This window comes from Pongo pygmaeus, chromosome 14 (genome assembly GCF_028885625.2).
Source record: "Pongo pygmaeus isolate AG05252 chromosome 14, NHGRI_mPonPyg2-v2.0_pri, whole genome shotgun sequence".
Taxonomy (NCBI): domain Eukaryota; kingdom Metazoa; phylum Chordata; class Mammalia; order Primates; family Hominidae; genus Pongo; species Pongo pygmaeus.
This window is the reverse complement of record NC_072387.2, coordinates 110066761-110092983: the sequence shown is the minus strand read 5'-3', so window position 1 is coordinate 110092983 and position 26223 is coordinate 110066761. Positions and strand designations below refer to the sequence as shown.

Below are 26223 nucleotides of genomic sequence, written 5' to 3'. Positions count from 1 at the left end.
TCAAAGACGAAGGGACAACCTCTTCAAGAGATTGTATAGCAAACTGAATAGCCACATACAAAAAAGATTAATTTAGACCCTACTTCACACCACATATAAAAATTAACTCAAAATTGATCAGAGATCTAAAACTATAAAACATTAAAAATACAAAACAAAAAACAAGAAAGTCTCAGTGACCTTGAGTTTGGCAAGAAATTACATATATCTATTTTTTTAAATAATTTATTATTTTGAGACACATTCTTCTTTTGTCGCCCAGGCTGGACTGCAGTAACACTCCATAGCTCACTGCAGCCTCAAACCCCAAGGCTCAAGTGATCCTCCCACCTCAGCCTCCCAAGCAGCTAGGACTACAGCTGCATGCCACCAAGCCCATCTAATTTTTGTTACTTTTTGTAGAGATGGGGTTTCACCATGTTGCCCAGGCTGGTCTAGAACTCCTGGACTCAAGAGATCCACCTACCTCAGTCTCCCAAAGTGCTGGAATTACAGGTGTGAGCCACCGCACCTGGCCCATATTTTTAAGACTCAAAAGGTTCAAACTACAAAAGGAAAAAAAAATCAATAACCTGGACTTTAACAAGACTAAAAGCTGTTGCTCTTCAAAAGATACTGCTGAGTAAATGAAAACAGAACCACATCATGGGAGAAAATATTTGCAATCATATGTACCAGACAAAAGATTTTTCCTAGAATAAAGAACCCTAATATTTCTAAATAAGAAAAGCAACTCAATTTAAAAATGGACAAAAGACTTCACAAACACATCGACAAAGATATAAAGGAAATGAGCTCAACATTATTAATCATCAGACAAATGCAAATCAAAACCACAATAAGACATCACTACATAGTATAACAGTTAAATTTAAAGGGTGGTAAGAATGTGGAGCAACTAGTACACTCATACACTGTTGGCAGAAATGTAAAATTGTACCAACAAGTTTGCAGATTCTAAGAAGATAAAACATACAAATGATCCAGCCATTCCACTCCTAGGCATTTACCAAAAAAAAAAGGAAAGCATATGCCCACATAACTACTTGTTCATAGCACCTTTAGTTGTAGTTAAAAACTGGAAACAACTCACATGTCCACCAACAGAAGAATGGCTACTAAAAATATGGTGGTAAACCCATACAATGGAATAAGAAGGAATTAACTCAGCAATAAAAAGGAATGCAGGCTAGGCACGGTGGCTTACACCTGTAATCCCAGCACTTTGGGAGGCTGAGGCAGGTGGCTCACCTGAGGCCAGGAGTTCGTAACTAGCCTGGCCAACATGACAAAACCCCATCTCTACTAAAAATACAAAAATTAGCTGGGCATGGTGGTGCACACCTGTAATTCCAGCTACTTGGGAAGCTGAGGCACGAGAATCACTTAAGCCCAGGAGGCGGAGGTTGTGCCACTGCACTCCAGCCTGGGCAACAGAGGGGAAACTCTGCCTCCAAAACAAAACAAAACAAAAAAAACAGGGAATGAAGTACTGATACAATTACATGGATCAATTTCAAAATAATTTTGCTGGGTGAAAAAAAATCCAAAAAACAGCATAACCTGTGTTATTCCACCTATATAAAATTCTAGTAAATGCAAAATAATCTATGATAAGAAAACAGATCAGTAGTTGCCTAAAGGGGAGGAGGAAGGCTAGGAAGTGGCCAAAAGAGCCAGCGAAGGAGCACCGGCAAGTCTTTGGAGTTGAAGGATACATTCTTTATTCTGATTGTGATTATGATTTCATGAGTGTACACATATAAGTGTACAGTTAATTTCTTATATATGTGCACTTTATTGAATAGCAATTATATTTCAGTAAGGCTTTCTTGGAAAAGCTATAAATGAATAATGAACTCTGGTTTATTTTTTTATTGTACTTATTTACTTATTTATTTTTTTGAGACAGGGTCTTGCTCTGTCACCCAGGCTGGATTCATAGCTCGCCACAGCCTCAAACTTCTGGCCTCAAGTGATCCTCCTATCTCAGCCTCCCAAAGTGATGGGATTATAGGTGTAAGATACCACACCCGGCCTGAACTCTGCTTTAAAAATTGCAAGCTGAAGTGTATAGGAGTGAATTGTACTATTATCTACAACTTAAGTTGACGTGCAAAATGAAAATGAGGTCGACTGATAGATGAGTAGAGGAAAACACAAATGAATAAATATGTTAAAAACAAATAAAATGTTAATTATAGAATCTACTGGCATTTGTAGTACAATTCTTCAAACTTTTCTGTATTTCTTAAATTTTTCATTAAAGAAATGTTAGGGGAAAAAACATTAATAAATGTCCATGGCCCATAGTCCCAATACTCCCACAAGTCTGTGCAATAGGTCTCTGGCAGTAACACTAGACTAACAAGCACAAACATATTGGTTAGGAAGATACTGTCAAATTAAACCTCTTAAACTTATGTAAAGCTACATTACAAATATCTAATGAGTCAACTAATTACTCAGAGCTTGCATTAAGGAAAGGCATGATTTGGTGGTTATTAAAAACAATAAAACAATGGGAATAAGAAATGGTACAGCCACTATGGAAAACAGTATGGCAGATCATCAAAAAGTTAAATATAGAATTACCATAGGACCCAGCAATTCCTCTCCTAGCTATAAGCTAAAAAGAAGCAAAAGCAGGGACCCAAACAGATACTTATATACCAGTGTTCATAGCAGCATTATTCACAACAGCCAAAAGGTACAAACAACCCAAATGCCCATCAACAGGTGATGAAGAAACAAACTGTGGTATATCCACAGAGTAGACTATTATTCAGTCTTAAAGAGGAAGGAACTGGATGAACCTTGAAAATATTATGCTGAGTGAAATAAGCCAGACATAAAAGAACAAATCTTATACAATTCCACTTATGTGAGGTACCTAGAATAGGTAAACTCACAGAGACAGCAAGTAAAAGGAAGGTTAACAGGGGCTAGGAGTAGGTGGGAAATGGGGAATTAGTGTTTAATATGTACAGTTTCAGTTTGGGGTGATTATAAAGTTCTGGAGCTGATGATTGCAAAACATTGTGAATAAAATTAAAGCCACTGAGCCACACTCTTAAAATTGGTGAAAGGGTAAATTTTATGTTATGTCTGCTTTACCACAATAAAAATACATATGTAATTTTAAAATACAACATTTTTTAAATGGACCAAAATAAAATGAGTCTTAATTTCAACTGAATGATATTTGGATCTGTGAAAGTTGATTATATGAATTGTGTCATTCTTGTATACCCAACTACATAAGAGGCAAGGAGTCAGGAGAAAAAAGCACTCAGGGCACATAGCACAGGCTCCAAGAACTGAACTGTCCAGAAGCCCAGCTGCTGAAACAGCCTGCTGTAACCCTAAGACCAACTTTACCTAGTAACTGCTGAAACAACCTGCTATCACTCTAAGACTAGTTTTTAACCTACCACTGTCACTCTCCTATCCGAGCCTGCCAGCTCCCAACGCTTTTCAAGTACCAATGAACTTTCTTTCAAAATAATCAGTAACATTTTTTTTCTATCTAATAAAACCTTCAACCTTTTCTTTGTTCCTTGGACATACTGAAGACCCCATGTGTATGTCTCAAATTCCAATTCTGTGATTCTCAAATAAAATATTTAATCTAGAGATTTGTCTCTATATTTTATATTTGACAGATCATTTTAAAGAAATGTCCTAACTCACCTCAACATGTTTATAACAAAATTAATTCTATTTTCCCATAGAATTTATAATACATGCAGATGAAATACATATGACAACTATAACACAGAGGATAGTGATGGGAAGAGAAGGAGGATGGACTATATGATTGCAAAATTTCTACATTTTACTTGAAATGGTATCATATTAGCTCTAACTAGACTATGAAATGTTAGGATGGATATTGCAATCCTAGAAAAAACACTGAAAAATAGATAGATCCAACAGATAAATTTTAATGGAATTTCAAAAATTATTAAAATAATCCAAGTCAGAAAAGGAAAACAGAAGAAAAAAAGGGGAGACTGAGAGAAAACAAATAATAAAATGCTAGACATAAATCCAACCACTTTGATCATTTATTAAATGTTAATGGATTTTACTGACATTGCATAGTAGTGATGGTTACATAACTCTGTGACTATACTAAAAATCACTCAATTGTGTACTTTTAAAGGGTGAGCATGATGACACATGAATTAAATCTCAATAAAGCTGCTATTAAGAAAATACACTAAGGCAAACTAAAGAAGAAAAAACTTAATAGTCTAAATATTACAATTTAAAAATAGAGACCATCAGAATTATTTCAAAAGCATGACACAACTATATCCTGGCTACAAGAAACACACAGTATTTTCAACATAAAATCACAGATGGAGAAATACATACCATGCAAATAGTAAGAATAAAACACAATCTTCAGAGGTCGACATTAAACAACCTGTCCAAGATCACACAGCTACTAAGTGGCAGAGAAAGAATTTACCTGTCATTCTGACTCCAGAATGAGCTAATAGATGCATAGGGCAGTAAGGAGAGAGCGTAATAGGAAAACTAGAATGTAACGTTTCAACCTGTTTTAACCTCAAGCAAAGGGGAAAAAATCCCAGCCTCATCAAATCCCAGACTTTTCCTATTGAAACCACTCCCCAAATCCCACAAGCCCTAAAAGTATCTGACCTATCTACATCCTTAGAAGACTCCCTAACTGTAAAGGGAGAGTTTTCCTTTTTCAGGCATTCACTTTAGAGCATTTAGTATTCCACACTGCATTCAAAATCTTCAAATATTCCAAAAGCTGAACTTAAGCCAACATATAGGAAAGGAAATGTTCTCAAACATTTCAAAAGATATTCTGTCATAATAAGGGTTTTATGAAGTTGCATTCATTAGTTCTTATCAATTCTTTTGAACATCACATATGTACAAAAGTCACAATTAGAAAAATATTATAAAATTATTGTGAAAAGGAAAAAGGAGTCACAGAACTTTCTCCTCCAAATCCAGGGAGACTTCATTAGTTCCACTTAAGAACATCAACGAGTGGTAAAAGGCATCAATATCTCTATGCTGCAGCTCTGGCACTCAGTTAACTGAGCAAAGCTCACTCAGTTACCTTACTTAGTAAGTTAGCAAATACAAGTGAGGATTTGCCTTCACTGGCATCCAAGTTACAAGATGAGAAAAACAAAAGAAACAACTCTACTTTTTAGATCTCTATGATGATACACCAATGGGGAAGAGGGGAAGGGAGCAGAAAGAGAGAAGCCTCCACCAACAGCAGGAACAGATGCCAGCCAAAGCTATCGATTAAAAACAAATACCACTAACAGCCCAGCCCAGTTCCAATGCATCTGAGAGTCAGTCTGGAACATACACTAAACAAGGGATCCATACTCTCATTTACCAGCTATGTGACACTGGGCAAGGCATTTATTTAACCTTTCAGAGATTGTTCTCTTTTCCATAAAACCAAGAATAAAAATAAAAATACATCATAGGTTGTCATAAAGATTAAATAACTTATCTGCAAGTAGGTATTCCATACTTATTTTTAAAAGCCTAGGGACCACTGTTTTCTTATATAAGAAAAGTTCTATGCCACTTCTTTTCATATAAAAAAAGTAAGTCCTACTTAAGCAACTAAGAGTTATCTTACATAACAAATCGATAGCAAAATTCTAGCACACGCAGACAGACAGACACACACACACACACACACAAACACACATGCTCCAGAAGGTAACAATGGTGACCTCTAAAGACTTAAATTGGGGTCTTGTTTCGAAGGTTCAAAGATGGAAAGAAATCCTAATTTTCAATGTTACCATGTGCTTAAATTTCTTAGGATTTTACATTCTCAAAAATTAAAAATTTTAATATACTAAAATCAAAGGTCTGTGTCCAAAATGAAAAATATAATAATGTTAATAAGAAAATTTATGTCATTAAAATGATGTCTACACAAAATACACTACAGTAACAATTCTCAACCCTTCTTAAGCTGCAATATGTAATGCATTTCCATGAGCTATGCAGATTATAGCCCATATAGTGAAAATAAGAGTTATAAACAACTCTGGGCTTGCAAGGTCTAAGTCTCTCCTATTTTTTCCTACTCAAATAAAAAAAAAAGTTTAAACATGAATGAGTAGAGTATCATATGGATCATTTTTAATCCACTTTAAACTATTTTATAAACAAAAAAATTGTTAAACAAAGTCACTGGCAAACTTGCTAACTTTAGAATTTTAGTATTAGTTACAAAGTGCTTATAACACACTTTAAACTATAACACACCACAGACTGCAGCCTTATAACTGAGGACCAATGACCCTGCAGGGAAGCCACCATTCTCCACATTTTACTTTTGAACACTTTCTAAATTTTGCTATTATGAAACACCTTACCATGAACATTTTCTCAAGTATATCTTTGTATGTGAGATTCTTAAGGGTGGAACTGCTAAATTAAAGAACATATAGATGTTTTAAATTTTGATAAATACTAGCAAATTTCTGGGGGCCGGGGGAGGTCTGAAAAAATTTACACTTCCAGGAGCAAAACTATGTGACCCTTGGCCACAATGGATGCCACGGCTATTTAAAAGGGTTTTGGTTAACCCAGTGGCTATTTTAAAAACTACCTCTCATTTTACAGTAGTTACATTTCTTATCTTGCTAAAACCTCAAGAAAGAAAGAAGATAAAAGAGCACAATCGCCAAACCTCACATGCTCAGCACAGTTCCCTCCTATGCTTTCAACGCTGAGCATCCTGATGGAACTCACTATCCATCTACATATACGTATATCTTTCAAGTATACAGATAGGATCCAAACACAAAACACAAATTCTAACATATGTTTCTCTTGAAACTAATTACTATAACTTATAATGCTATGTTACCTGAAATGACAAGGTATGATAATATGATTAAAACAACATAGGAAAAACCAGAAAGAAAACACAGAATACTAGGAAATATCTTCAAGCCAACATCCCATTTTTCCAGAGAAGGTAGTTTCACGTTTCAAAGCTCTTTGTAAACTCTGTTAAGATGTCTTTGCCTCATCCTAACAATCCTCATAGTCTCCCATGGATGGTCCTTTAATGCTCATAATAAAAGAAGTCTGCACGGAAAATACAGAATAGAAAACACCTTGGAAATAAAATCTGTTGGCTCAGCACATTAAAATTATTGAAAATCGCTATTTTTATGAGGATTATGTGTAGCTTTGTTTTTTCTATGAACTATTTAAGCAATAACAAAAAGACATGATCTTTTTTTTTTTTTTTTTTTTTAGACAGTCTCCCTCTGTTGGCTAGGCTGGAGTGCAGTAACGTGATCTCAGCTCACTGCAACCTCCACCTCCCGGGCTCAAACGATTCTCCTGCCTCAGCCACCCAAGTAGCTGGGATCACAGGCTCGTGCCATCATACCTGGCCAATTTTTGTATTTTTAGTAGACACGGGGTTTCGCCATGTTGTCCAGGCTGGTCTCGAACTCCTGACCTCAAGTGATCTGCCCACCTCAGCCTCCCAAAGTGCAGGGATTAGAGGCATGAGCCACCGCGCCCGGCCCACATGATCTTTTTCAAGTCATGGACAGCAGGGACTGTATAAAATCCAATCCTGCTTCGCATAAACTCAGCATAAAAAAATTATCAGTCTTATAAAGTTTGGTGTGTTTTTACATTGGGGGAATTTGGCCTATTGTACACTTTCTAAAGCAAATACACCGCAGTTATGCAAAAAAAAAATCAAAAAATCATTTTAGTCTTGCATATTAAGTAAAAACAACGTATCAGATAAAGCACAAATCATTTTTCCAAAAACAAAAACATTCCAATCAAACTGAAACAAAAAGTCCAAGGAAAGAAATTACTTCTCAACAGAAGGATCTAGAACCCTTTCCCCGCAGTGGCTGCATGTGAACTGTGCCTTCAAGGGCAGGCAGCAGTTAGACATGGTGGGTGGGAGGCCAGGCACACTCACCCAGAGAGAGTGAGGAAAGCACTGAGGGCAGAGCCAGCCACGCACGGGAGCAGCGCACAGTCAGGCTGGGTGGAGGCACAGCACTGATAAAACGGAAATGGGGAAACAGGTTTGGAAAGAAAATTCGTGTGAAAGAAAGGAGGAGGTTGTATATTCTACAGGTTTTTCTCTAATGTAGAACCCCAGATGGAAATCATCCTTCTTACTTTCATTTACAAAGATATTGATCTTATCTCACAGTATTTTCTTCCCTGAAGTGATCTGTGTATCAACTTATTTTCCGTAACATGACTATGAGCACCCCGTGTGCAGGAACCAGATTGGATCCATTTTTATTAATATATCCTTCTCAAAGGCCTTAAACAGACTCTGAAGAAGCATTTTTTGGCCAGGCACAGTGGCTCATGCCTGTAATCCCAGCACTTTGGGAAGCCGAGGTGGGCGGATCACGAGGTCAGGAGTTCGAGACCAACCTGACTAAAATGGTGAAACCCTGTCTCTACTAAAAATACAAAAATTAGCCAGGCGTGGTGGTGTGTGCCTGTAATCCCAGCTACTCAGGAGGCTGAGGCAGAATAGCTTGAACCCGGGAGACAGAGGTTGCAGTGAGCCGAGATCACGTCACTGCACTCCAGCCTGGGTGACAGAGCAAGGCTATGTCTCCAAAAAAAAAAAAAAAGCAGCATTTTTTTAATAACTGAAAAAATGCATAAACTGTATATAATATTATACACAATATATAAAATAAATAAATGTATTAACTGTATAGGAATAAATGTATAACACTGGCACCACATCACTTATCCTACTCATATAATTTGGATTTGGATATTCATCTATAGCAGGAGTTCCCAAACTTTTTCTATAAAGGACCATAGAAAAAGTATTTTAGGCTTGATAGGCCAAATGGTCTCTGTCACAACCACTCAACTCTGCTGTCACAGAACAAAAGCAGCATAGACAATGCATAAATGAAAGAGCATGGCTGTGTTTCAATAAAATTTTATTTACAAAAACAGGCAGCAGGCTGCATTTGTCCTGTAGACTGTAGTGTGCCGACCTCTCATCTATACAGCCTTAAATGTAATACATTACATTATATATATACACACATACACATCTAAATTTAAGTATTATATTCAAATAGTTTTTATAATAACAGAATCTTGGTCAAAATTCCAAGGAAGATAAAAAATAAAAAGGGATATAAACAAAAAAATGTAGATACGCTGCATAAAACCTGGGAAACTGGAACCTCTGGATGCATCCATGTAATTTGCCCTCTCGGGATATCTCTTTAGGCCTTAGTTTTGGACCCATAAAGCAAGGTGGTTAAAATAGACAATTCTGTGATCTTAATAATTGTTTCAAGTTAAAGTTGTAGATTTTAAGTGGAAATTCCATCTAGAAAAGAATAATATTCACAAATAATTTCCAATCCGTGGAAGAACAGAATACAAGTACAGTTATGCTCCACAGAATATTTCAATGAGGCACCACATGTATGACAGTGGTTCCATAGATTCTAATACTGTATTTTTAACTGTATTTTCTCTGTTTACATGTTTAGATACACAAATTATCTACCACTATATTACAACAGCCTACAGGATCCAGTACAGCAACACGTATAGGTTGGTAGCCTAGGAGCAATAGGCTATAACACACTTAGCCTAAGTGTGTAGGAGACTCTACCATGTAGATTTGTGTAAGTAGACTCTGTGATGTTCGCACAAGGATGAACTTGCCTAATGATGCATTTCTCAGAATGTATTCACGTTGTTAAGCAACACACGACTGTATGCCACAGAAACAAGTATAACATATTAGAATAAATTAAGATAGTACCTGGCATAATTGATCTAATAACAAACATATGTACAAACATTAATCAAAATCATATTCTAGTACCTAAAAAATAAGGTTTCAGTACCATCTTGAATGAAGTTATAAATATACCTGGAAAAATCAATTTAATAACAAACATACATTAATTCACCTAGCTGGAAGGGGACATTTAGATCATTAAAAACAACTTCACCCAAAATAGAGGCACTGGTAAGATTTGATATTAAATGCCACAAAATAATTAAATCACTGTGATAACTCACTAAACCCCCTAACATATTTACAGTTAAAAATCTGAAGTTTTTAACTTTAATTCAAATACCATGCAGTATATAATAAACCAGGTACCATTCATTCGGTGTAATGGTGATTTTCTAAACTTTTCTATTTTTATAATTACTCTTCAAATAAACAGTTGAGTTTCAGAATAAAGCCATTTCACTTTTCACAAACAATTTTCAAAGAATTGCTGGGTTAATTAAAATTCTATAATCCATCACTACTCACATTTACAAAAGCCATGCTACCACACTGCTTTCTGAAATAGAAATGAACAGTTTCTGGTTCATTACCAACTTACCAAACATCTGGCAAATTCTTTGTTTTCTGAAAGGAATCCATAACCTGGATGTACCTTAGAAATGAAAGCAAAAAGCACTTTCAATTTTATCATATTGCAAAAGCTTTATAAGCAAAATGTACAGTGCATTTATGTATTAATATTTACTGTTCAAGAGCCCTTGAATAAGTACACTTCTCTTACACAATGATCAGTTCTAACTCACATTACTAGGATCAGAATCAAATTCCAAGAAACTGCCTCTCATACTTAATTTCTCCACACTCCCTTTGTCCTAATTGATTCATTTTCCACACACTACCTTTGTCCTAACCATAATGGGGAGTATATGCCCACACAGCTTCCTGCCCACTGGCATTTCTCTACAATATTCAACAAAACTCTCTCTTCTTTTCCTGAGGCTAACTTTGTCCACAATTCTGGAGAATTTCACAATGGCTGGTGCGTCAAAGAATTATGTAAAAGGAACCCTGGCAAAATGGATGAAAAACTCTAAATTCTCCTTTCTTTACAGCACTCACAAACTGGTAATTTCCAAAACCCAGACTACTAGGACAGCTAACACATTTTATTCCTGATGGCATTAATAATACTCCGCAACTACCAACAAGCCCTTTCTATCAAACTGAACTAAAATGGAGGTGTGGTTTTACTTTTATTTTGTGCTCTGAATTTTCTTCTTCTAATGTCTACTCTTCTTTCCTTCCTCACCCCAAACTTTGCCATTCACAACTACTTTATACTATCCTCACCCACAAGCCACATTGCTACAATCTACCAGCCTGATCCAATCAAGTAATTTTTGGCTCTCCCACACTGGCCAAACATAAATTTAGCCACTTCAGTATCAGCCAGTGTTGAACATACTTCTAGTAAAATAATTCTGCTAAAATGAACATCAAATTTCTGAAGGAACCAGTATCATAATCCAGAAATAGCTATGTATCAGCGACTTTTAAATGCTGAACTCGGGATGGACACAGTGGCTCATGCCTGTAATCCCAGCAGTTTAGGAGGCTGAGGCAGGCAGATCATCCGAGGTCAGGAGTTCAAGACTAGCCTGACCAACATGGTGAAACCCCTTCTCTACTAAAAATACAAAATTAGCCGGGCATGGTGGCAGGCACCTGTAATCCCAGCTACTTGGGAGGCTGAGGCAAGAGAATCACCTGAACCTGGAGGGACAGAGGTTACAGTGAGCCGAGATCACACCATCGCACTCTGGCCTGGGCAACAAGAGCGAAACTCCATCTCAAAAAGCAAAAAAAAAAAAAAAAAAAGCTGAACTAAGCTTTATGAACATCGTACAGAAGAATTTAAACTACTGTATCAGAGAAGAAGAGTTTTCATTCCACCAACTTTATTTTATCAACACTCAACTACATATTTATTTTGGCAAGCTATAGTTAAAAGGTTAAAGTGTTTTACCTTCACTAACTGTGCTAATAAACTGTAAACATCTATAATATAGGTTCACGAACTAGGTTTTTTATTTAAACATGCATCTTACTAAAACATTTCTTTCAAAAGAAATGTGAGCACTAATTGAAGCGCTCCAGGCTTAATTGCTGGTGTTGGATGTTTCCATCCAATTTTAGAGATAACTTTGCATAGTTTTTAACACTGTATATAATTAGTTCTGATAATTAAAAAAAGAAAATAAAAGAAAAAACACTGTTTCTGATGTCAGAAATCATTTTTTTCCTTGGATTCCACTCTATTCAAACAGAACTGGGGTTGGAGAGAATGATTTATCCTTGTAAATTATGAGCATTCTACTGACATTAACAAACTAAAATAATTACCAAATGTGCTGTTTTTATTTCTGGAAGTGTACTAGGTGTAAGTAATTTTTAAATCATTGAAATGGAATTTGAACAGAGTCTTTGGATCCTGTTTATAACATAGAATTTTTTTAAATGCTCTTATTACACTGAAAGGGTTAATACTCAAAACTAATTGGGATTTCTTTTTTCCTAGCAAATTTGGAAATGAACTGAAACTGCTCCCTGGTGTGAAAGCTGAATCCAGCAGCCACCTGCAGGATCAGCGACCAACACTGCCAGATGCTACAAAGCCTTTGATTTCCAGTAGCAAATTCGACCACATTTAACTCATGTGACATGAACTAACTGCAACAGCATTTTCAATCATTCTTTCCTATTTTTTCTTTAAATACAAACTCTAGCTTTCTGCTCACTACATATGAAACAGCTGCAGTAGATAGATTCATTCAGACTCACAGCTTGGGCCCTGGTTTTCTTAATGGCTTCCATGATGGCATCCATGTTGAGGTAGCTTTTACTGGTGGGAGCTGGGCCAACACAGACGGCCTCATCCGCCATTTTCACATGAACCTGAGGAGACAAATTTCTGCATTAACAGATGCACCCAGCAAAAAGAATTACCATCATCTGCAAATACACACAAAATTGCAAATCTGATTCTTCTGCATATCATTTATAGAGTCATATTTCTTTTTGAGTATGCACTAAAAAGCAACAATGCAACAAATAAACTCAGGAACTCTATTACCCATGATTTCATTTATTACAGCCTAATTCATTGTCTAACCAAATAATTTCCATAGTATCCCCTACCTCTTTATGTAAAATCACAGCAAACAATTTTAGCTTCCTATTCCGTTCATCAATACATAAATTTGATATCAAAAACTACCTTGTTACATGTAGCCAGGGTAGCCCAATATTTTAATAACGAGCACTCATGCCCAGTTCTAAGCAAGCTCCCCAGGAAGTTGGGATAATTAGAGGGACTGAATGGAGGGATGCAGTGAGTGTCCCTGCACAGCATCAGGTCAGCACCAGGCACAAATTAAAGCCTAAGACGAAAGAAAGAGTTCAATATCACAACACATGAACCAGAAAATCTTGAGAATCATTTAAATACTCTCACATTCAATCTTCATCCATTTTACATTTATTCCTAAAAGAAATATGTGTATTAAGTTCTAAAGCTACTCAAAATTCAGGAATGTATGCTCCATTTTTAAGACTACTCATTCTATAATGTTTAAATCTATTTATTTTGCATAATAGAAGCTAAGCATTCAATATGAAAAAGAGTAAACAGTTTAGTTCTAAAAGGAGTCTATTCTTTTTAACTGATGAAAGGATTACCATCTTTTTAAATGACTTTTCCTAATTTCCTAATGGTTTTCCAGTTTCAGAAACTTCCAGATTACGATTATTTTGCAAGGCAGATATAAAAACTGGAACACAAACATATACCTAAACATTTATGACCCACAATCTACCAAAAAAAAAAAAAAAAAAAGTCAAAGGTGGCAAATACCTGAGTATTTCTGTTAGTCTTCAGTTATGAAATAATTTTTAAATACTTTGTTTTAAATGAGATCTTAAAAAACTAAAAAAGTAGTCTTTTAGAAAGCTAAGAATTCTCTTTGTCAATTCAATACATATTTTCCACTTTAGTAAAAAATTATATTGAGTATTGAAAGGTAAAAGATCAGGTAAATGCCCAAGGGATTTTCAGGTCAATATCTTACTATAAAATATCCAAATATATACGTTCGGTAATTATTTAATAATACCAATTGTAGGGAAAAGCAGCCCTGCTTGCAAAGGGCTTCTAAAGATCCCTGTGTTCAAAGTAAGGCCTTCCTCGTGGTTATCGTTGCCTGGTATGCCCCCAACCTCAAGTTGCTCTTCTGCCCTCAGACCAGGATGCCCCCTCCTCTATTGCCCTATTGCCCTCTGTCCACTTCAGATCCTGTTACTGTCAATTTTATTGTTGTAATTGTGATTGTAGTTTTTTTCTGTAAGAAAGAAATTAAGTACTTCACAATCCTTTAAAAAGAATACATTTAAGTCTTTGTTTAAACTTAAATCCACACTTGTTTTATTGTCCTCAGATACTACCTATTATAGAAGATGTACTTCAAGTTTCACATCTACCGTTGGATCTTTCCCAAGTACTTCAATTTAGGATGAATCTCCTTTAATCTAAACTCTGAGAGTAGTTAGTGCAAATTTTAGCATATAATTTCATCTACCCAACAATCTCATTTTAACTGCTTTGCACACTGTTACAATTTCTCCTCCACCAGATCATAAGGTTATGCCTTAAATTCTTTTTTTAATCTCCCCTAGCCCAACGTTATGTGATTAAAGCTATTTACTCATAGATACACTTGGATAGCAGCTTGCTTAGTAACTTTCATTATCAAATGTTAAAAGCCATTGTCTTCGAGGTACAAAAAAGTTGCAACTTTTATTATCTTTTTTTCATTATGTTTGAGGTAAAAATCTACACCTACATAAAGTCTTCTTAATCTTGGCAATACGTATGGCAACTGGTGGTTTATCAAGGAAAAGAAATTAAAAGATACACATAAGCACATGTGTTTATGTGTCCAAAATTTCTATAATGAACATGCATTCAAAAGGAAAAAGGAGAGAGAGATCATCCTAATAGTATTGACATTTTTACTTAGTCTTTTCTCTAAATACACTTTCATAATGATACTGCATATATAATTTACACCCTTTTGTTTTTTAACTAGCATAATAGACATTTTTCCTATGTTATCACAAACGTTTTATAAACATACCAAGAACTAGGCAGGGCGCAGTGGCTCACACCTGTAATCCCAGCACTTTGGGAGGCCGAGGTGGGCGGATCACGAGGTCAGGAGATTGAGACCATCCTGGCTAACATGGTGAAACCCCGTCTCTACTAAAAATACAAAAAATTAGCCGGGCGTGGTGGCAGGCGCCTGTAGTCCCAGCTACTTGGGAGGCTGAGGCAGGAGAATGGCGTGAACCCGGGAGGCGGAGCTTGCAGTGAGCCGAGATCACACCACTGCACTCCAGCCTGGGCAACAGAGTGAGACTTTGTCTCAAATAAATAAATAAATAAATAAAATAAACATACCAAGAACTAGCTCAGAGCCTAATATATTTTACTGGGTGATTAAGATTGTTCCAGTTTAAAAAAAAAAAAAAGAGTGCTCCAATAAACAATTGAATAAATCATGCATTAAAAGCAGGTCAAAACTGCTATGGACTTTACAAAGAAGGACTGAACACAAGTTGTTTATAAAGGATTACTTGGCTTCTTTTCTTCCATTTGCAGGAACAAATCTTACTTCAGGGGGCAGGGTACATTCACATCTCAACAAGCCCACAGTCTAGCCCAGGGTCACTAGTAGCAAAAAGCCATGCAAAAGAAAACATTAGAATTCTCTACTGCCTTAGTTAAAGAGACACTGAAGAGTCAACCTGGAAAGAACAATCTAACAAACTTTTGAAACTCTATTTCAATTTTGTTGTCATTGTTGTATGAAATGTGTGAGTTGTTTTCTTGGCTTAATAATACAAAACAAACAATATTTAAACAATGCAGATGCTATTCTGCAGAATGACTTAATATTGCATAGGCTGAGTAGATATATGTTTCAAAAATTTCAACATCTTGAAAAATATAAATTCCTTTTTATATATTTTAATGGCAAAGGAAATATATAACAACCATGGAAAGTTTAAACTGAGGTAGACTAATCAATTAAGCAGGATTTGCTGGCTATGTTTCAAAAAGAAAAGTAAAGCATTTTAAGTACTAAGTATAGTTTGTCTTCATAAACTTCTCCGTTCTCAGAAAACCAATAGAGATTTTTAAAGCAGATTATTAGTTTTCCCATCAAGCATTTAGTTTTTTTGTTGTTGTTTTTTTTTTTGAGACAGAGTTTTTGCTCTTGCCCAGGCTGGAGTGCAATGGCGCGATCTCGGCTCACCGCAACCTCCACCTCCCAGGCTCAAGCGATTCTCCTGCCTCAGCCTTCCCAAGTAGCGGGGATTACGGGCATGCGCCACCAACCCCGGCTAATTTTGTATTTTTAGTAGAGATAGGGTTTCTCCATGTGGGTCAGGCTGGTCTCGAACTCCCGACCTCAAGTGATCCGCCTACCTCGGCCTCCCAAAGTGCTGGGATTACAGGTGTGAGCCACCGCGCCCGGCCAAGCATTTAGTTTTATATTTTGAATTATTTTATTCTTCAGAGAAAAATTACTTGTATCAGCTATTACCCGTATGAGCCTAATTTCCAAATAACAAAGTAGAAGAACAACAGATACGTTTTTCATCTTACAGGACTGAGAAAAATCATCTTCTTTATTAACTTTTAAAAAATAAATTAAACTTCTTTTCTTCCGTCTGGCAGCAGCCATCAGGTAAGCCAAGATGGGTGCATACGAGTACATCCAGGAGCTATGGAGAAAGCAGCAGTCTGATGTCATGCACTTTCTTTTGAGGGTCCATTGCTGGCAGTACCGCCAGCTCTCTGCTCTCCACAGGGCTCCCCACCCCACCCAGCCTGATAAAGCGCACCAACTGGGCTACGAGGCCAAGCAAGGTTATGTTATATATAGGATTCGTGTTCGCCGTGGTGGCCGAAAATGCCCAGTTCCTAAGGGTGCAACTTAAGGCAAGCCTGTCCATCATGGTGTCAACCAGCTAAAGTTTGCTCCAAGCCTTCAGTCCGTTGCAGAGGAATGAGCTGGACGCCACTGTGGGGCTTTGAGAGTCCTGAATTCTTACTGGGTTGGTGAAGATTCCACATACAAATTTTTTGAGGTTATCCTCATTGATCCATTCCATAAAGCTATCAGAAGAAATCCTGACACCTAATGGATCACCAAACCAGTCCACAGCACAGGGAGATGCGTGGGCTGACATCTGCAGGCCAAAAGAGCCGTGGCCCTTGGAAACAGCCATAAGTTCCACCACACTATTGGTGGTTCTCGCCGGGCAGCTTGGAGAAGGCACAATACTCTCCAGCTCCACCGTTACCGTTAATATAAGTAAAGTTTGTAAAATTCATACCTAATCAACAATTTGAAATAATAATATAAATAAAAATATACAATAATAAAAATAATATAAAAAATAATAAAAATAATAAATAAATAAATTTAAATGTTTGGATATAAATAGGTTAAAAATTATGCCTGCGGCCAGGTGCAGTAGCTCATGCCTGCAATCCCAGCACTTTGGAAGGCCGAGGCAGGTGGATCACAAGGTCAGGGGTTCAAGACCAGCCTGACCAACATGGTGAAACCCTGTCTCCACCAAAAAATACAAAAAAAAAAATTACCTAGGCGTAATGGTGCACGCCTATAATCCCAGCTACTCAGGAGCCTGAGGCAGGAGAATTGTTGAACCTGGGAGGCAGAGGTTGCAGTGAGCCGATCAGGCCACTGCACTCCAGCCTGTGCAACAGAGCAAGACTGAATCTTTGCGGGCGGGGGGTGGAATTATGCCTGCATTTAAAAACTTTGGATTAATAGAAAATTTCATATTAGTCAATTAGATGCCTAAAATACATTGAAAAAGACATTCTATTTGGTCCCTGTCCTTATCAAACAGATTGCATATGAGTGATAAACAGTGCTAGGCCAGATGTTATATTTAGTATAAAACTCAATGGTCTCAGTGAAAGCTTTTCAATACCTTCTAAACTAGTATATACTGAGAAAGGTAGAGAAGACAAGCAGCTTTGGAAATGTTTCTTCATGCCTAGACATATTTTGAAACCTATCACTCAAGGAGATCTGTAATGAAGTGGACACTATTTACCACCACTGAGAATACAGTTTTCCTTGTGATGTCCTTCAATGCGAGACACTGGGTAGAACACTCCAAGGATGACGTAATACAGACTAGATGCACTTCTTGGCTGAAAGCAGCAACAGGTTACATAACCCGGCCAGTCTTCAGTATCCACCAAATCTAATCAAATTGTCCAAACATTACTAACCAATGAAAATTATCCTGAAAGTAGAATGGTGGTTGCCAGAGACTGTGGGGAGCCTGGAATGGGGAGTTACTATTTAATGGGTACAGAGTTTCAGTTTTGCAATATGAAAAGAGTTCTGGAAATGGATTATAGTGATGGCTGCACAACAACGTGAGTGTACTTAATGCCACTGAACTGTATACTTAAAAATAGTTAAGATGGTAAATTTCCTTATAAGCATTTTACCACAATTTTAAAAATAATAAACTTATTGAGAGTCTCAAAAAAAAAGAGAAAATTACCCTGAAAGACTAAAAGGTTAAAGGAAAGCCAACTGCATCGATCTTCATTTGAATAACTGAAAAAAAAAAAAATCAAACAACCAGATAAAATCCTATTTCCAAAAAAAAAGAATAGAACTCTGTCTATTTCATTCAAAGTATCTAAAGATACTTTATACAAGTTTTTAAAAAACTAACATTCTGGCATGTCCTTTCCCAGAAAGGCAATTTGATCATAGAAAACAAAACGATTTTTTTTAAAGATTCGCTTTGATTCCATTTTGAAAAACTACATGTGTAGCACCAAAACATATTTATTCATGGTTATTTTGGATGGTAGAATTAGTGACTACTATTTTTCTTCTAAGATGACTTACATGATTTTCAAAGTGGTAAAATTTTAAACTACAGGGAAAAAAGAGAATACGTTTTTGCCAGTTGCAAAATTCCCAGACCATTTTCTACAATCCTGTTTTCATTTCACAAAAGGGAACTAATACTGAATCAATCTTGGAACCAAAACAAAGGTGTTCTGGGGTTTTTTTGTTGTTTGGGTTTTTTGTTTTTTGTTTTAGTCTTTGTCTTGCAAGCATGCATTCCTGACGATACAGTAAACAACAAAATAATGAAAACCAGCAAGAGGAGAACTATCTTCTCACACCACTGACCCCTTAGTAGAAGCATCAAGGGAGAAGGGGAAGAATGACAGAGAGAAAGGAGACATCAAGTATTCAAGCAAAACCTTAGCAAGAGTCATGTCAGTGTAGCTGCTGGGTACTAGACCACAAAGGAAAGGACTGTGGAATAAAGCAGAGGAAAAAGTAGAGTAGGGGTGGGGTGGGTGGGGTGAAGACTGTACATATGGTTGGATGTAAAGAGCAGGAGAGGCAGAGTGACAGCCGAGAGATGACTCAGGTTTGTTTTCCTTTATTAGCTTAGGAAAAACTTGAACAAATGCCTTTGAGAAGGGTAATGTGCAAAATAACTAGGTAAAAACACCTGAGATATGAAATAATTCAGAGTAAAAAGTTTCTGACAAGCAGTGGCAGACCCAAGAGGCTTCACAAGTGGAGGCTAAGGTGGCAGTGAGCTGTGATTCTACCACTGCACTCCATCCTGGGTAACAGAGTGAGATCCTGTCTCAAAAAACAAAAAATAAAAAGACTAAAACTGCCGTGTGCAGTGGCACAGCTCCTGTAGTCCCCGCGGCTTAGGAGGCTGAGGCAGGAGGATCACTCAAGCCCAGGAGTTCAAGTCCAACCTGGGCAACATAGTGTGACCCCATCTGTAAAAATATAAAATAATAATTAAATAAATGAAATAAAATGAGCAAAATGGTAAACTTTATGTTATACAGAATTTTATAAAAAACACAAAAAAAACTATATAGATCCATCACAATTTCCAGCCAATTACTGACAAGCCAGAGTGAAAGTATACATTTGAAGAATGTCACTACATAGTAAAAAAGAAATAAATAATACTACCTAAGAAAAACTATGACAAGGTAAGGTTAGGGGAGGAAAAAAGAAAACACCAGTAAGAGTGTGGGCTCAGCTCTAGCTTGCAATCTTTAAGATTATTTTCCATTTACTAAAGAGAAAGCTATCACACATGCATTCAAAGTCTAGTGATGAAGACATAAATACACAGACATATATTTCTGAATACATCTTTCTGAAGCAATAACAGAGTGAAATTCTAGGAATAGGATTGGGAAATAATCTCCACTGAAATCAGTACTTTTAAAAAAGTGTTTCCAAACCATATGAACAGCTAATGCCAATCCCACAAAATATGGAGAGCCACCAAAAGTCATGGGATCTTAAAGCCCTACCAGAGCCCCAGCAGCAGCTATCACTGCTCAACACAGGCCACTAAATGATGACAATATGCATATAAAGCAAGTCATTTAGATGTTCTTACATTTTTCAATTTTATTGTAATTACCCAAGTAATGTATGAGTTACTCCTTTGGTTAAAAAGAAAAAAAGCTTAAACAGTATAGATACCAGATAACCATTATTCCCTGCCCCGTTTTAAAGGCTCCTAGTCCCATTTCCTATTATCCAGCCATGATCAGTTTTGCACGTGTCCTTCCAAACTTACCTAAGCATTTTCATATGGATATGCAGACATAAAAGTGCAGAGTTTTATTTCATGTTTAAGATTTTTCTTGGTATAAACTGAATCACACTACATTTTATTCTACAACTAATTTTATCACTCAGTTTTTTTTTTTTTAGAATTCTACCTCATAATTTTTAACTGCTACCCAGTATTTCTAGTAATCCAGATGAACCATAACTTATTTAACCATTCTCCTAGTATTGGACATGGTTTCAATTTGCAGGTATAGTGCGCCGCAATAAGCTTCCCTAAACATGCCAATCTGCATACATATGTATATTTCTATAAGAAAAATATTTAAAAGTACAAATACCACAAACTACACATTTAAAATCTTAGGTCAACTTACACTACTATTAGAGATTAATTTCGCCACACTACACCATCATTGAACATGATTTATCTTTCTAATTTTATTAATGTAATGGAGAAAAATGATTCCTCATTTTTTTAATTTGCATTTTCCTGGTTATTAGTGAGTTTGGGCATATTTGCATGTTTGTGAGCTATCTGTATTTCTTCTAACTATTAACCTTTTTTTTTTTTTGAGATGGAGTCTCACTCTGTCGCCTAGGCTGGAGTGCAGTGGCACAATCTCGGCTCACTGCAACCTCTGCCTCCTGGGTTCAAGTGATTCTCCTGCCTCAGCCTCCTGAGTAGCTGGGATTACAGGCATGTGCCACAACACTCGACTAATTTTTGTAGTTTTAGTGGAGACGGGGTTTCACCATGTTGGTCAGGCTGGTCTCAAACTCCTGACCTCATGATCCATCTGCCTCAGCCTCCCAAAGTGCTGGGATTATAGGCATGAGCCACCGCGCCCAGCCACCATTAACCATTTTTAAATTTAATACAACAGATATCTTATAAAAAAGCAAAGCTGGCTGGTGCGGTGGCTCACACCTGTAATCCCAGCACTTTGGGAGGTAGAGGCCGGCAGATCGCTTGAGGCCAGGAGTTTGAGATCAGCCTGGCCAGCATGGCGAAACCCCATATTTGCTAAAAATAAAAAAAATTAGCCGGGTGTGGTGGCGCACATCTATGGTCCCAGCTGCTTGGGAGGCTGAGGCACAAGAATCACTTGAACACAGGAGGCAGAGATTGCAGTGAGGTGCCGAGATTGCACCAGCGCACTCCAGCCTGGGCGACAGAGTGAGACTCTGTCCCAAAAAAAAAAAAAAGCAAAACTATCTTTTATATATGTAATCTTTTATATATATAAAATAATATATATAAAATATATATAAAATAATATATATAAAATATATATAAGATAAAATATCTTTTATATATGTATACATGTATGTAATATATGTAAATATATGTAATATCTAAACTCTTTTTTTTTTTTTTTTTTTGAGATGGAGCCTCACTCTGCTGCTCAGGCTGGAGTGCAGTGGCGCAATCTCGGCTCACTGCAACCTCCACCTCCTGGGTTCAAGCGATTCTCCTGCCTCAGCCTCCTGAGTTGCTGGGACTACAGGTGTATGTCACCACGCCCAGCTATTTTTTTGTATTTTTAGTAGAGATGGGGTTTCACCATGTTAGCCAGGATGGTCTCCATCTCCTAACCTCATGATCTGCCTGTCCTGGCCTCCCAAAGTGCTGGGATTACAGGCGTGAGCCACCGCGCCCGATCATAATACCTAAACATTCTTATTCAAAATAAAGCTAAAAACTCCACTGACCACACCTGTCCTCATTACAATGTCTCTCTCCGGTAATCACTTAACAGGTGAATATGCATTATTAGACTTCAATATATGCCAAGGGATCCCAAATTGGAGCAATTTTATCCCCCAGGACACAGTTGGCAATGTCTGTAGATAGTTTTGGCTGTCACTACTGGGGCCTGGGGGGACACTACTAGTATCTAGTGGGTAAGATGCCAGGGATGCTGCTAAAAATCCTATAATGTGCAGGACAGTCACCCATGATAGAGTTCTCTAATACATAATATGAATAATGCCACTGTTGAGAACCTATGCTCTATGCTTTTACATAGGTAACTATAAAAATATTTCAGGTTGGGATTCTTTTACCATTAATGGTAAAAGACCATATTGTCCTTACACAAGTTCTCTTTCCATTTTTAATGTCTTAGAGATGTTCTCTGTTGATATATAGAGATCCACCTCAGTCTTTTTAACTACTAAAGAATTCCAAGATATGGCTCTACCTGTTTATGAATTATCTGCTCCTTCACGGACACTGAGTGTGGAAGAATCACCTGGCTGGATGTCACTTCTTGTGCTCAAGGCAGTCTCCTCTGGAGCTGCTCCCATCTTTGCATCCATCCTCTCCTATCTGCGTTTCAGACTGCGGTTTCCTGCTGCATGATCCCATCAGCCATCTCTCTTTCAAAATTCCTCACTGTTTCCAGGACCAGCGTTTCCAGGATCCCACGAGTACTCTTTACCATTTTCCACCTAAATTCTGGTTTGTTGTTTACCTTTAGGTCTTTTCTCTTCAACTTTTTCTCATCCCTGGGAATTTGGGACAGGAAGATGAAGTCTAGCTCATCCCAACAGCCTTAATTATAAGTCAGGACTTTTAAATTTTTTAATTTCTTAACACAGGAAATATATAGTGTATGTATTTTTAATTTAAAAATCAAAGATTATAAACAAGAACATAGTTTTCTACAATTAATCAGTTAAAACTTATTTTTAAGACTGTCATGAAAAGCATCAACTAATCTAGTGAGCATCCACTATGATATAAAAATGAGTAGATGAAAGTGATCATACCAGTCCTAAATTATTACAGCCATTCCTCTATTTATGTACCTTAATGGTGAGTATCTTTCTCACAGTATCTATTCAGACATCGTGGCATTCCTAGAAACTCTAAAAGCTGGCTTTCTGGGCTCAGATTCCATTTCCCACATTACCCAATATTTTTGCTGGGATCCCAAAAGACAGGACAACTCTTGATTTATGGTATATGGCTGTTTAGTTTCTCACCAAAAACTTTCAGATGAGTATTACAAATAGCAGCAAAATCAACCACTCAAAAGCTTCCTGGTATAGTTAGCTCCCAGACATTGAAGGTAATCATGAAAAGCAGTTACAGAGCTCAAGAAGTTTTCCTTAGCACGTCATTTTTCACTGAGCAGTGAGATGAAATTTAAAGACATCAGAAATATCTGGGGCCGGGCATGGTGGCTCATGCCTGTAAACCCAACACTTTCGGAGGCCAAGATGGGAGGATCATTTGAGCCCAGGAGTTCCAGACCAGCTTGGGCAACACAGAGGCCCCATCTCTACAAAAAAAAAATTTCTTTTAATTAGCCAGACATGGTGGCTGGCACCTGTAATCCCAGCTACTTGGGAGGCTGAGACAGAATGATTGCATGAGCCCATGAGTTGGAAGTTGCAGTGAGCTATGGTCGTGCCACTACACTTTAGCCTGGGTGACAGAGCAAGACCCTGACTCAAAACCAAATAAACAACAACAACAAAAAGAAAACAAAAATGTCTAGAAGTGCTTTATTTTCTATTCAAAAATAAATATCTTTCTCCCCATTTCCCAAAAAAGAAAATTCTTCTATACCCGAAGACAGAATGAGTACTTTGAAGGAGCTCAAGAAACAATTATTTCTTCCTATTCATCCAAGACTAATAATTAATAAAGATTTTTTTTTTTTTTGTGGATGCAGAGTCTCATCTCGCTCTGTCACCCAGGCTGGAGTACAGTGGCACAATCTCAGCTCACTGCAATCTCTGCCTCCCAGGTGCAAACGATTCTCATGCCTCAGCCTCCCAAGTGGCTGGGACTACAGGTGTGCACTACCACAGCTAGCTAACTTTTTTTGTATTTTTAGTAGAGACGGGGTTTCACCATGTTGGTCAGGCTGGTCTCAAACTCCTGACCCTCAAATGATCCACCCACCTCAGCATCCCAAAATGCTGGGATTACAGGCATAAGCCACCACACCTGGCCAAAAATATTTTAACTCAATAGTTAAAGACCCAAAGTGATTGTGCCATTCACTAAATTTACCTGCAACTCCTTAAGTAGGCCCAGCTACCAGGAACAGAAGTTCCTCTTTAGGGACTTAGTTTACAGAGCATAAGAGAACTACACTCAGATAAACACAGCAAGAGTAGCAGGATTGAAAAAAAGAAGGGTACCTGTATCTCAACTCCTACCTTCCTTGGAATTGAAGCCCATGTAAGGGGGAGAATCAGAGCCCAAAATGTGAAAAAACATAAATGTATCGGGGAGATCAAATTACCTACTAGTCGAAGAATGACCCACCTCCAGCGGCACTGTCATACACAGGGAGCCTGATATGCTATGCTGGGCCACCAGCTGAACCATATCAGATGAAAGCCCAAGCATGATGTCAGCAAGCTTACCAGCCTCATACTAGGACAACCACATAGACTCTAGTATGTAAGAAGGCTCATTTCAGCTGGGTGTGGTGGCTCATGCCTGTAATCCCAGCACTTTGAGAGGCCGAGGCGGGTGGATCACCTGAGGTCAGCAGTTTGAGAACAGCCTGGCCAACATGGCAAAACCCCATCTCTACTAAAAATATAAAAATTAGCTGGGTGTGGTAGCACACGCTTGTAATCCTAGCTACTCGGAAGGCTGAGGTAGGAGAATCACTTGAACCCAGGAGGCAGAGGTTGCATGAGCCGAGATCATGCCACTGCACTCCAGCCTGGGAGACAGAGCAAGACTCCATCTCAAAAAAAAAAGAAAAAAGAAGGCTCATTTCATCTCATAGAGATTTCAGGAAGAATTAGTCCTTTAATTTTTGGAAATAAATTTGTGACAAGAGGTACTATAAAGACGGGTTAAAGACACCCTACCTGGCAGCAGCAATAGGCAAGGAAAAAATGAATGGTTGAATGAAGGGCTATATTCCACCTGTCTTTTATTTCAAAATCTAACTTTTCTCCAAGTCCAAACATCTGGCTGGCTTAGGAAAGAACACTTAGTGCAGCTGTTGGCATGCCTCTTTTGTGTAAAAGAGTAAATAAATAAATTCAAATAAAAAGAAACAACTGGACAGCACAAGGTAGAAAAACACTACCTTATAGGAGGTGGCAGCTGGCTCTCTGAAGAGAAAAGACTAGAGAAAAAAAAAATCCGCCCTACTGGAAGAAAAACTGTATATAATAAAAAGATCAGAAAAAATGAATTTCTAAGTATTACTGCCAACACTCAAAGTCATCAAAATATATTTCCCAAAACATTAGCTCCTATTTCCATTTAAACAGTACTTGCCTCTGTTTTCCACTCTCTTCTGTAATTCAACTATTTGATGTTCCACCCATCATATCCCTTTAACATTAACTAAATCATGAACACTTCCTTTCTTTTCCCTGATCCACTCAAAAATTTATTGCAGGTATACTTTATTACAGCAAGGTATAAAAAGATGATAAATCACAGTCCTCTACCCCTCCAGAAGTTTGGTCTGGTATGAAAGACAGACTTATACACCAACTGCAATTAAGAGTAATAAAGGTTGGGTGTGGTGGTTCACGCCTGTAAACTTAGCACTTTGGGAGGCCAAGGCGGGCGGATCACTTGAGGTCAGCAGTTTGAAACCAGCCTGGCCAACATGGTGAAACACTGTCTCTACTAAAAATACAAAAAAA

General features: G+C 37.4%; 1 protein-coding gene and 1 pseudogene across 2 annotated transcripts in view; one reads left to right on the top strand and one right to left on the bottom strand.

The window, feature by feature from the left end:
• Positions 1-26223, bottom strand: part of PCCA (propionyl-CoA carboxylase subunit alpha) — a 454909-nt gene that overhangs the window by 376384 nt on the left and 52302 nt on the right. For both annotated transcript variants that reach the window (XM_054445844.2, XM_054445846.2), the window contains exons 5-6: positions 12662-12775; positions 10419-10472 (exon numbers count right to left, since the gene is read on the bottom strand). In XM_054445844.2, the coding sequence (XP_054301819.1) occupies positions 10419-10472; positions 12662-12775 (168 nt within the window). The remainder of the gene's footprint in view (positions 1-10418; positions 10473-12661; positions 12776-26223) is intronic.
• On the top strand, positions 16622-17254 carry LOC129011167 (large ribosomal subunit protein eL15-like; annotated as a pseudogene).